Source organism: Protobothrops mucrosquamatus, unplaced genomic scaffold (genome assembly GCF_001527695.2).
Source record: "Protobothrops mucrosquamatus isolate PMUCROS unplaced genomic scaffold, P.Mucros_1.0 scaffold716, whole genome shotgun sequence".
Lineage (NCBI taxonomy): Eukaryota > Metazoa > Chordata > Lepidosauria > Squamata > Viperidae > Protobothrops > Protobothrops mucrosquamatus.
In genome coordinates this window covers 148,085-161,134 of record NW_015386996.1, presented here as the reverse complement: position 1 = coordinate 161,134, position 13,050 = coordinate 148,085, and the positions used below count along the sequence as shown (strand labels likewise).

Below are 13,050 nucleotides of genomic sequence, written 5' to 3'. Positions count from 1 at the left end.
CGGTGCCATGGAGCGCTTTAAAGATAATAACCAACACCTTGAAGCGCACCCGGAAGGCTACCGGCAGCCAATGCAGCTCGCGCAGAAGCGGCGTGACGTGGGAGTGACGAGTCCCTCCCAACACCGCCCGCGCGGCCGCATTTTGGACTAGCTGGAGCCTCCGGGTGCTCCTCAAGGGAAGCCCCATGTAGAGAGCATTACAGTAGTCCAGGCGGGAAGTCACAAGGGCATGAGTGACCGTGCGTAAGGCGTCCCGGTCCAGAAACGGCCGCAACTGGCGAATCAGGCAAACCATCCAAGATGGATGTAAAATACTGTTGGGCATTTTTTTTCCTTTGGCTTCAGTTTCATAAGTCTTTTAACTACAGTATCTGCAAGGAATCCATGAGGGCAGACTGCTGAGATTCCTTCATAGAAGCATTATTAAACATCTAAATTAAATAGCATTTTAAAAGAACATTAACAATTTTTTAGAATAAGCCAACTTTCAAGGTAGCATACAGGTTGAAAGTCCCAGGTTTTACTGGTCAAGAATCAAACCCCATATAAATTCTATTTCTTAATGGGGCTCGGCAGAAGCTCCAGGAGCCAGCAGGGCTCCACCTGATTGGCTCCAGCTGATTGGTGCTTCCAGAAGCAGCAGAGCTGGAGATGAACTGAAGAAAAAAAAGGGAGGAGATGATATAAAAGGAGATGGTTTTGGCAGGAAAGGGAAAAAGACAATTGGGAAAGAAGGGGACAGAGAAGCTGTGAAAGGAGACCTTAGCAGGCAGGGAGGAAAAAGAGATAGGGAAGAAGCAGCAGCTGTTGTTGGAAGAAAAGGTCCCCTGGTTCATTTGCTCTAGCCAGGAGAATGCAATCAGCGCTGATGAAATGAAAAGCCAGGAGACGAGCATGTCGGAAAGGAGGTTGGTTTATTTAGTTCTGGATCAGCTGGCAGCTTGATTGGGTTACCATGAGGATTTTTGTGCAGTTTTTACAGCGTTTTGTAATTTAGAGGCTTGGTTTGTGTGCTTTGGTCACTGGAATATTTTAGACTGTTTCACAAAGGCTAGCAATGAGTCCAAAGTGTTGACTTCCGTAGGTTTAATCCCTTTAAACAAATGTAATTAGTTTTACCCCCTTGAGTCTGTCTATGGCTTTTAGAAAGTTTTCTTTGAAGGTAAACAGGCTTAATTTAAGGCTAAAGCTTTTCGCAATTGCCGGAGCCTTTCCATCTCAGGTTGCAACATTGTGACACGTAACACACCTGAGGCAGCCTAAAGGAAAAAAAATGGAGTTTATGTGTTTATTCTGGGAGGCTTTTGTGAGTCCCCGGAGCCTTCCTCCAAGCGGCCCGGGACGCAGGCTGCGGGAGGCTTCTGCATGCCTCCGGATGTTGGATCCAGCCCTTGGAGGACTGCTCTAAGCTGCTGCCGCTAAGAACAGAGCTTCCAAGGGCCTGATCCAAGCCAAGTCATGCAGAAGTCCCCCCCAACCTCCGTTCCTGGCGCAAGCAGCTAGGAAAATGCCTCCAAGGCGTGGAAAAGCCCTCCAGAGCCCGGATTGGACCTTGGGGGGGGGGTGTCACGGAAGCGTTCCCCGGCCTTAGATCCGAGCTGCAGCGGCCTGGAAAAGACCTTGGGAGCCCGGATCAGGCCGCAGGAAAGGAGCACGAAAGCCTCCCCCGGCCTCAGATCTGGGCTGCAGTGGCCTGCAAAAGGCCTCCAGAGCCCAGATCGGGCCACATGAGGTGCACGAAAGCCTCCCCTGGCCTTAGATCCAAGCGGCAGGGGCCCAGAAAAGGCCTCCGCAGCCCAGATCGGGCCATGCGGGATGCGCTGAAGCGTTCCCTGGCCTCAAATCTGGGCAGCAGGAACCGCAGCAGAGAAGAGACAGATCTTTTCCAGGTAAGTCCGGCGTGGCAGGAAGAGAGGGGGAAGCATGAGGTATCTTAGTGGGTTGGGGAAGCCTTGCGACCTGTTCCAGCACTAGGCCCTCCATGGCCTTCCTCACCCTGAGATACCTCATGTTTGCTAAACGTGCCGCATACGTTTTAACAAGCAATGGAGTGATCTCGTACCTCGAACGAGATTCACTCTACGAGTTTTTGATTCACGAGTGGAATGGGCAAGCTCAGTTACACTCGTAACTCGAGGACTACCTGTACTTTTTTCCCTTTTTTCTACAGTTTGTAATATTTTATTAGATTATACAATAAAATACAAAAGCAAATAGTAGGACACAGTGGGGAGGAAAAAGGGGGAAAAAGTAAGGGGAGGAAGGGAAAAAGAACAGACTTCCTCTGTTGCAGTAGAAGGAAGCATTATCATTGAACCTCAGCTTTTTACTTTTCCATAATATTATAAACTAGCCATTTATATAACAACAAATGAATCTAATCAGTAAAACCCAAAATCCCCCCCCTTTTTTTCTTAGTCATCAAGTTTTTGACACCTTGTTAAGCACTGGTGGTACTCAAATATTGCCATGTACTAAAAGTGGTACACTCTGTGAAAAGGTTGAAAACCCCTGGCTTGGAGCATTGACTGCAATGAGCATGGCAGGGTATTTTTTTTAAAAAATCCATGTAGCCTTTTATTACATTGACTGCAATGCCTTTTCTCTCCTGCAGATGGCAGCAGGATTTCAAATTCTGTGTCGATGGAAGTTCTGCTAATGAATGATTTTAAACTCATTGTCAATAATGCAGAATATAGTGTACATCCACCACTGAAAGGTACATAACGTCATGACCACTCTGAAATGGAATCTTTAGTGATTATCAGGTTATTTAAAATTAAAATCCAGTGAAAGCTAAGTGTGTACATCTGCTTGGGAATTAATTCCACAAAGTTTAGTGGAAAAAACTAAAACTAAAGGAGCGCTGTGGCTTATGAGGTTAGAACGCTGGGCTGACAATGGGTGAGCTCATGTTTGAGACACATTGCTGCTGCAGAGCAGGGTGAGCCCTCGTCACACACTCCAGCTCCTGCTGACTCAGCAGTTCGAAAGCGGATGACCATGAGTAAATTAATGAGTACAGTTCAGTGGGCAACTTCACAGGGACACAAAAGGAGCCCCAAGTAGGGAGCCCTGGGCAATGTTGATATCACCAGAAAANGGCGCTGGAAGCCACAGCCACTCGGTCTTGGACGGGTTGAGTCTGAGTCTGTTCCTCCCCATCCAGACCCTCACGGCCTCCAGGCATCGGGCCATCACGTCAAGGGCATCGTTGGGGTGGCCCGGGGTGGATATGTACAGCTGAGTGTCGTCAGCGTACTGATGGAAATCCACCCCGAAGCCACGGATGATCTCCCCCATAATGATATATGGCAAGCTGACATATTGCACAGCGAAGCACCAGCTTCTAATTTCAGCTTTCAGAATGCCACAGGGCAGGGGTCCCCAACCGACTGGCGTTGAGCCTTTTGGAATGAGGTTGCCCATGTGTTCCATTTGTGCGAGGAGTGGGCATGTATGCGTGCGCGCCCACGGGCCTGCCACTTATGTGGAACCATCCCCTCTCCTTCCCTATGCCAGTTTGCAAAGCTGGAAAAGTTGGGGAATTCCGCCATAGGGCTCAAAATCAGAAGTATTTTGTGATCAGTCATGCTCATTTTGGAAGCCATTTTGTTAACAAACAAACATTCACAGTAACCTCTGTAAGGTCACATGTGACATAGTCTTAAAATTCAAATTATTTCCACCAGCTTAAAAACATTGACTATTGCTACAGTACAGGGAACACAAATTCTGGCATACTTATTCAAAAATATGGTCTTTGCTTATTAATCTCAAGTAAACACGTATACAGTTGCAGCCTAAATCCACCATAGAAACAGGGAGGAGAGGAATGTTTTGTGCAATTGTGTTGAACACTGAGAAACTTAGAGATTAAAAGCATTTTTTGATATAGTCACAAAATGAATCTAGTTTCCTTTAAGGAAGCTAAAATGCTCCAATAGTATTTCCTGTGATTGCAGTTAGCATTTAATTCATAGATCATAGAGTTGAATGGGACCTGGGAGGTCTATTCCAGTCCTCTGCCATCCAGCATAACTGGTTGTCTAATATTTTCTAGAAAATCTCCAGCGATGGAACATCTACAACTCTGGAAGGCAAGCTGTTCTTCAAATATCCTTTATAAAGACTCCAGCCAACTTATAGTAAATATTGAGGATTAGTCATAAGTAAGATCAGAAATCCCCAAACATTTGGCAACTGGGTACATTTTGAGAATCATTCATCTCAAGCACTGAAAATTTCCCTAAAATCCCAAGTATTATATATAGTTTACATAAGACTTGAAGTGTCTGACACTTTGTATTTTTATTATTCTATCAAAATATAAAATACAAAGAAAAATGAAAATAATGGGAAAATAGGGGAGGAAAAGGGGACGAGGAGAAAGTGTAGGATAAAGGGGGGAAAAAAAAGAAAAACATTGACTTCTGATTCTTTTTGACACAGTAGAATAAGAGAATAACATACAACCTTGATTTTTTATTTTTACATAATAATATATATTACCCATTTCTACCATATAACAAACCTATCTAATCAGCAAAACCCAGAATCAAAGTTTCATTTTTTTCCAACTCAAGCACAAAGTCAAAAAGTGGCTTCCAAGTAGAAACAAAATTAATTACCGTATATTCTTTTCTTTAATCAAAGCAGTCAATTTCACCATCTCTGCTAACTCCATCAACTTTTTCATCTACTGTGGGATTCAAGGTATCCTTCCATTTCTATGCATAAAATATTCTTGCTGCTGTCAACATATCAAAGTTCCATTATTATTTTTCAAATTCTTTATTCATTAAGCCTAAAAAAAGTCTCTGGTTTTACCTTTATATTTACTTTAAGAATCTTCTGTATTAAGATGTAAATTCTAATCCAATATTTATTTGCTTTGTCACATGTCCACCATTAATGATACAATTTTCCTTCTTTACATTTACATTCCCAACATTCATTTGAAGTATCTTTATACATTCTTGAGTGTCTTTTTAGTATCTACACAGGAATTAGCAGTAATAATCTTGCTAATATTCATGACCGATGTGATTGTTTGCTTCTGACTCTTCTCTGACAGTGTGCCATCCAGCTTAACTATTCCCATGTAGTTCCACTGCATCAAATAAATGTTAATCTACTTAATATTTCAGGTGGTCAAATCTGGACCACAGATAATCCATAGATATTATTTATGTATCTATTTGATAGTCTTTCATTAGATGTCTTTCAAATATCCAGAATGCCAAAACAATTCTAAAAAATTCTAAGAGAAATTTCTTGTACTTAAAAAATAAATATAAAACCAGCAGAAAAACAATGAAAACCCAGCATTTTATATAACAAACATAAAAACTTACATAATACAATATGAACTATATTACTTGATATGGGACCTAAAATATTAATATCATCTCAGCACTAAACAAATTTAGGAAGAGAAGAAAAATGTCTTTGTAACCCTCACTTATAAATGGAATCTAAGCTGTGTTTGATAGCATTTGTCATGAGTTTTTCTTGACAAAGTTTGTACTCTAGCTATCACCCCATGTGCTTCATAGTCCTCAGCTCACATATATACCATGGTGCTGCTCAGGCTCTATGACCAGGAAGAGGAGCAATTGTGTCCTAGGATAACTCAGTATTCCACCCAACAACAAGGGCATTGACAGGAGCACCAATCATACCAGCAAGAAATTTTCCAATCCTCTGGAATCCATTGGTGCCCAGGGATGAACACTCATAATAGATTTTCCACCTGACTGAAGGGGAAACTTATGACAGTATAAATTTCACTAAGAAATGTTCTGACCATGACACAGGGATAACTGTTGGTTCAGATTAGCTTTCTCCTGATTGTCTGCAGGGATTGACTAAAGAGACACGATAAGGTTTGTATATAATGGGATTTCCAACCTGCAAGGCCAAAGGCCCAATATATGTCAGAGGGATATGTTTAGAGAAAGCTGAACTACAGAATTTTAAGAGAACCACCTGAAGAAGAGGTGAAATGTAACACAATGGCATGCTACAAGTTTGTCATATACATCTACCTGCTTCTTATGATTTCTAGAGCTGCAAACATTAGGAAAGAAAGGAAAATGGGTAATGGACTTTAAAATGAACCAAAAGAAATGCTGAAAATGATGAACTGACTTTTGGTTTCTATTCTTGCCATTCATTCTTCTGGTGAAATAGAAACTGAAATAGTTCCCATAAACAATTCACTTTTACAATTATTTGAAAAAAGTGCAACTATGCAATTTTTGCTTCCATAATCAATTTCTGTGAGAGATTTGGAAATATGCCAAGATTTCTTCTTGGAAAAACCACTTGAATATTTTCTTGCCCAAATTTATCATCATGGTATGTGGTTGTTCTAGTTGTGTGCCCTGTCTCCTACTTGCTTTTGCATCTACAATAGTATCCATGATTCAGTTAGTATAGATAGAGTAACATCTTATCCCACGCCTTCTTGCAAGTCAACCTCTTATGGTACTTCTTAAATCATGATCTCCAATCTTAGTAGAATATATACTGGAGTCCCTTTTTGTATGTGAGATCTCACTATGACAGAATCAGTTCCTTGTTGGTTGGTTTGCTTTTTTGTTAGATTTATATCCAAACTTTCCACAAGAAACTCAAAGGGTCATGCGTATCAGTCTCCTTCAATTTTCTTCCCATAATAACAATTCTGTGAAGCAAGTTGACTTAAGAGAGTGGGCCCAAAGTTGTTCACTGCATTTACATGGTTGAGGAAGAACTTGATCCAATCCTAGTTCTTAATTTTAATCACTACCTATACTACAATGACACTGTAATTGCTACTCGATGTTCATAAGAATAGGGTGTACAATATTCATTGTGGTTAAAACTTGTGCACAAACAATGTGTAGTGCTAGATAAATGCTATGCTGGCATTGAATTCTGGGGGTTCTAGTTCAAAAATTCTGATAGATATAAAGTGGGGAAAGCTGGATTTAGGTAGTAGTTAGTTTGGAAATTTTTGTTTTAAAATGTGAGCAGCTAGATGGCAGCAATGCTGCATTTCCTGGTAGTTATACAACTTCATTGCCTTCAGGTTATTTCATTATTACTTCTCTCTACATCAACCAGTTTTCTATTGAGAGAAAGCAAGAGACAAATAAGCAAGCATGAGAAACAGACCAGCAATTAAGAAAAACACGATGAGCAAATGAGTGTGACTGAGATCAATACAGCAAAAGTGAGAGATGCAAGTAAGTGGGAAGAAGATTAGAAGACAGACAGACAGACAGACAGACAGACAGACATAGAATGAAATAGATATGTAAGCAAAATAACAAAGATAAACTAGTGAGAGCGAAAAAGCAAGTGACAGAGATAGTCTGCAGGTTATCCATGGGATTAGTGGTTGCTTCTTGGTAAAGTAGAAGAGATTTGTTGGGAGGAATTTGTTACATAGGTTGGAGTAATGAAGATCACACCTTTTGTTTGGAGTAAAATCTTACTTTATTAAATGCACAGTGTTGGAGGCAAGCAACAACTCAACCTACCTAGTTGAAAATGAAACCTTCACGTGCATACAGAGTCAAGTTGCAAGTTCATGATATATGAAGGAAAAGTTGAGTGTTCTACAAAGGCTGATATAATTCATTTTACTTGCTTATCACTAATTCTTGCTTCTGTCCATTACTGTAGCTGGACCTGAGGGTTAGGGAAGGACAGCCTTGCTCAGGCTAATTATAATCAGGGCTTTTTTTCTCATAGAACGCCCAGAACGGAGTTCCGGCACCTTTTTTGGATGGAACCTTGTAGGATAGGCAAGGCAGATTGTATGACATGTGTGAGTTCCGGCACCTTTTTTTTTTTTTTTTTAGAAAAAAAGCACTGATTATAATCATTCCTCCTTCCTGTTTTTTACTATGCTTTACAGATAAGCCTCCACTTACCACAACCATAGGTCTAGCCATCTATAAAAACCCTCCTCTTACCCTAGCCATCCCACAATAGGGAAAACAATTGGTGAATCTTGCCATCCTGGCAGAAAATCTACCACTCATTGTACCTTATCTTATCCTGCAGTCAGGATGTCACTCACGATCCTTATTACCAAGGGTACAATAGGGATTGACTATTAGGACAGAGCAAATTATGCTGGCATTGATTTGTGCAGTTCAGAGACTAGAAGAAAATATATTAAACTGGTCAACTTGATATGCAGCTTTTAGCTCTAGTAGGTTACAAGGTATTTAAACATATAAAATTATTAATTGTGACACCTGATTTATCTAGAGTTCGGTAATAGATAATGGAGCTATTACCTAGTTAATTTGTTGGACTGCTTTCTGGAGATACCTGTTTTTAAATTAAGGATATTAATGTAGAGAACCTCTTAGAGTAGGAAAATTATCTAAAGTGCATTCCAGAAACTTGGTTGTGAAACCAACAAGAATCATTTTGATTAAATGCATATTAAATGCATATTCTTATGTGGTAAATCCTTATATTCTGATCCAGATCTGGAGTGAATTTAGAACACCTGATAAATCCATCCTGTGCCTGGAAGCCTGAAAGTGCCAACTGTAAAATTTTGTTTCTTCAATATACCGGTACATTCAAAGATTAAATACTTCTATATGGTGTGTTGCAGTTACAGTACTTATTTAGGTTCTGTGGAATAAGAATGCAATTAACTAAAATCTTCGTGTTCCATAAAATTGGAATGGAACTTTGGGGAGCATAATTATATTGTTCTGTGACAGAGCTGTTAAACACTGTAGTTTTATAGCATAATCTCTCCCAATACTATTTATTTCCAAATAAACAGAACACTTTTATTTAAAAGTTAGTTGCATTGAACTAAGATTTAGTTCTAAGTAAATATATATGAGAATAGATTGTTTGAATTGATTTGGCATGAACCTTTATTACAAAAAGATAATACTCTTTAAATCAACTCACATATTAGTTGAATGGCCTTTTTTGTCAAATGTGAAGTAAAAGCTAAATGATTAATTTAAAAATACTATGAAAGAATGAACTGCTCTATTAAACTATTGAGAAAGAAACAGTTTCAGAATATAAGCAGACAAAGCCTGACTATGAGAAATCAAGTGACTTGCATATTTCCTATGCAAAATTATGAAAACATTCATACAATGGGGATTTTGAAAGTAAATTTGCTTTTCTTTCTCAGCAGCAATGTATCTTACCATTGAGCTGCTATCTATGTAGAGAGAGAAAAACCTAATAGTATGTTTAAACTAAAAGAATTACTCCCGTTCAATATTATTATTGCTTTGATTTGCATTGCTTTCTAAACAATTAACCAGTGGAACAGCTTACCCCCAGAAATCGTGGGCACTCCATCATTGGAGATTTCTAAGAAGAGACTGGACAATCACTTGTCTGAGATGGTATAGATCCTCCTGCTTGAGCAGGGGGCTGGACTAGAAGACCTCCAAGGTCCCTTCCAGCTCCTATTCTATTCTATTCTGTTCTATTCTATTCTATTCTATTCTAAAAAAAGAATAGACTGGTCATTACTAGCATTTGAAAGTAGAGTAGAACAGAGAGTAAAAATATTTGTACTGTACAACTTCCTTTCTTTTGGGTCTGCTTTACATCAACCTTTCCCCAATCTGTATAGTTTCTTGAATTCCCCAGTCTGCAAGACCACTGCAAAGAATTTTGGATGCTTATGTCTACAGATTTGTAAGGTGCCCAAACTGGCAACCAATGCTCCACTTTTTTTTTCCTGTCTTGAGAATATATTTAAATAAGCACCTCCAAAAATTGCATCTTGCATTCCCCACTCCACTTTCATTACCAGCTTGCAAATGAGCCTGAGGAGCAGCTTAATGAGTGCGTGTGTGAGTGAGGCGGAAGAAGCGGGATGTATAGATAGTAGGGGAATGCTAGGGCAATTCTCAAGAAAGGAAAATCTGTGTGACCCTAGAGGCTAAAACTTTTATAATTAAGGAAGAGGGGGGGGATGCTGCAATTCTTAAAATCTTCAATATTTCACTCACATCTAAAGCTTGGAGAACGAGCTAATGAGTGGCTTTTTGGGCAGCATGAGCATTTCAAGTTCTGAAGGCTTTCTCCTGGTTTTTATGCAAGAAATCATACTTTCTTAATATTAACTATGAGTGTTTTGTTGTGGGGAATTTTCCTGAAACCAATGTGTTCACTGCCTTGACATTCATGTGACATTCATATGACATTCATGTGACATTCATTGACATATCATGTGACATTCATGAATAATTAGGATTATGGCTGCACTGTTTTAAAAACACTGGGTATACGTTCTCTCTCAGAGTGCCCCATTATGAGTATGGGTCATTGGAGGGCAGGAATTGACAGTGTTTCTATGGGTCAACGTGCCTACTATATTAATACATGAATTTAACATGTCTTATTTTTGCTATTTGTATAGGAACTAGAGGAAAGTATACCTGTTTCCCTGCCCTCAAGTTTTATATGGATGATTATGCGAGCTCTGGGAAATATGGATCAACTGCAGAGAAGGAATATTTCATCACACAATTATCTATACATTTTGATATGGGCAAATATGGAATTGTGTGTCACAATATGAATGATAAGAAGATGGTAACTTCTGTCTAGTTACTAAGCATCTTCAGCACATAACAGATTGTATAACTCCTGTATCAGGAGCACACAGCTTAAAGAATTGTTTCAGCAGATCAATCTCTTTTTGCAAATCCACCTATTGTGAACAGAACACACAGCAGATGCCCATGTCCCATTGGAAAGCATGATCCCACAGTTCTTGTTGACATCCTTGCTTGGCTCTCCTTGATCCCAAAAACTAAAAAGAAAATAACAGAATATTTAATATTAACATATAATCGTCTATATTTTTATGAATTTGCTATATTATTCCCGCATTCTACATTGAGATTATGACCTAGTATTTTTTCATCTTCATCTTAAAATAATTATTAGCATGGTATTAATGACATATGGAATACAATATAAGTGGAATGTTCTATACGGATGAGTTTGCTAATTATGTAGCTCATATGGCCAGAGTCCCTACAGTTCTGGGGAGGAGATGGGATATTCAGCAACTTAAAAGTATTACCCACTGTTCTCTCAGGAATCAAGATGACAGAAAGGACGCAAGGACAGGTACCTGGCATTTACAAATTTTGACCTGGCTTCCAAAATCAAGCAAAAATGGTCAACACATGGGAAATTTGCTGAACGATGTGTACACAAACTTACTGTACCTCATCTAACTGAAAGATAGGGTTTGTTTTATTGGGGAAAGTGGATTTTATCAAGTATGGGAAATAATGTGGGCATCCTAGACCAAGTCAAATCCAAAAACACTAGAGAAATATTGGAAGCTTGGCATACAGACAAATCAGCCATCAATAAACAGATAAAAATAAAGACACAATATAAAGCTAAAAAGGAAACAAAAGGGGGCAAGAGAGAGAGAGAGAGAGAGAGAGAGAGAGAGAGAGAGAGAACAAATCTCATTAACATTGAATGATGTTACCTAGTTGGTTAATGAAATCTCTGCAAGCAAATTACCAAAGAGCACCAATGACTTAGCAGCGTTCTGCAGTCATTTTGCACTTCTTTTCTACTCTAGGATTTTTCAAACAGACTAAAGATGATATTAGTTTGAACCAGAAGGTTCAAATTCATTCAAAGGAAACAGATATTCTGGTATTCCCTGGCCACATTTCAGTCAGTCTCAATCTTTCACCCTGATTTGTTATTTTGTCTTCACTGTTTCATGGTGGAACACATCTTTTGTGGGTCAAGAAGACTTTACCAAGTAGCTATGTCATCTTCTTGTTGTTGCTACCTGTAGGCATTTTGCCATCTTTGCTATTGTTTTGAATATTTCTAAAGGCACACTTATAATTCTGGGCACTTTTCACCAACCAGAATTCATTCTGAGCTTTAGCTTTCACACACCATCTCTGCAGTTCCACATCACTCATAGTCTCCCTTCTATCTCCTTTATATATCCTTTTTTAAAAATTTGTGTAGCCCCAAGTTTCCTGCTGTCCTGCATTTTTTCCTCATACGGATTGTGTGCAATTATATTTTTAGATTCTCTTTTTTTAGAAGCTCCCACATATTTTGAGCTCCTTGGTTTTTTGAAACATGGGCTTAAAAAAGAAAAAAAAGAAAAACATCCAAAATATACTCACCTTGTTCCGACTAGCATATCGCTATCTTTCCACTTCCACTGTCCTTCTAAATCACTCATACCCAACCAATAATTGTCAACTCTATTGGGGTTATTTTTCAGAAAACCCTGAAACAAAAAAGTATAGGCCAATCAGCTTGACATAAATACTTGGGAAAATCCTGGGGAAGATCATCAAGAATAGGATCTGTGAGCACCTAAAAATGAACAAGAAGATTACTAGAAGCCAGCATAGATTTGTCAAAAACAGATCATGTCAGATAAACCTTATATCCTTCTTTGATAAAGTGACTAAACTTGTGGATATAGTAAACATGGACTTCAGTAAGGCATTTGACATAGTAACCACAGCTTGTTTCTTGACAAGATAGAAAAATATGGATAGACAGCACCACCACCAGATGGGTTCACAATTGGCTGACCAACCACACACAGCATGTAGACCTTAATGGAACTGCATCAACATGGAGGGAAGTCAGCAGTGGGGTACTTCAAGGTTTTGTCTTGGGCTCAGTACTTTTCAATATCTTCATAAATTATCTAGACAAGGGGATAGAAAGGAACTCATCAGATTTGCAGATGGCACCAAGCTGGGGGAAATTACTAACACTTCGGAAGACAGACTCAAGACTCAGAAAGATCTTGACAGACTTGAGCATTGGAGCCTATCCAGCAAGATGCAGTTCAATGGTGAGAAAAGTAAGATCTGCACTTAGGCAGTAAAAATAGCTGCCCAAAGGCCAGTGCAATCCTGGACTGCATTACTAGAGGGATGACATCAAGATCACAAGAAGTGATTATATGCAGCGGCTATAAATAGGGAAGAAAAAAATGCCAAATTAAGACGATTTTTAAAGGGGTGTTTTAAA

At 39.2% G+C, this 13,050-nt stretch overlaps 1 protein-coding gene across 1 annotated transcript in view; it reads right to left on the bottom strand.

Moving 5' to 3' along the window:
- Positions 1-9,499: 9,499 nt before the first annotated feature.
- LOC107289544 (CD209 antigen-like protein C) overlaps positions 9,500-13,050 on the bottom strand; it is a 10,557-nt gene continuing 7,006 nt past the window's right edge. Inside the window, exons 3-4 of the mRNA XM_015818316.1 lie at positions 12,183-12,289; positions 9,500-10,816 (exon numbers count right to left, since the gene is read on the bottom strand). Of these exons, the coding sequence (XP_015673802.1) occupies positions 10,684-10,816; positions 12,183-12,289 (240 nt within the window). The 3' untranslated portion in view covers positions 9,500-10,683. The remainder of the gene's footprint in view (positions 10,817-12,182; positions 12,290-13,050) is intronic.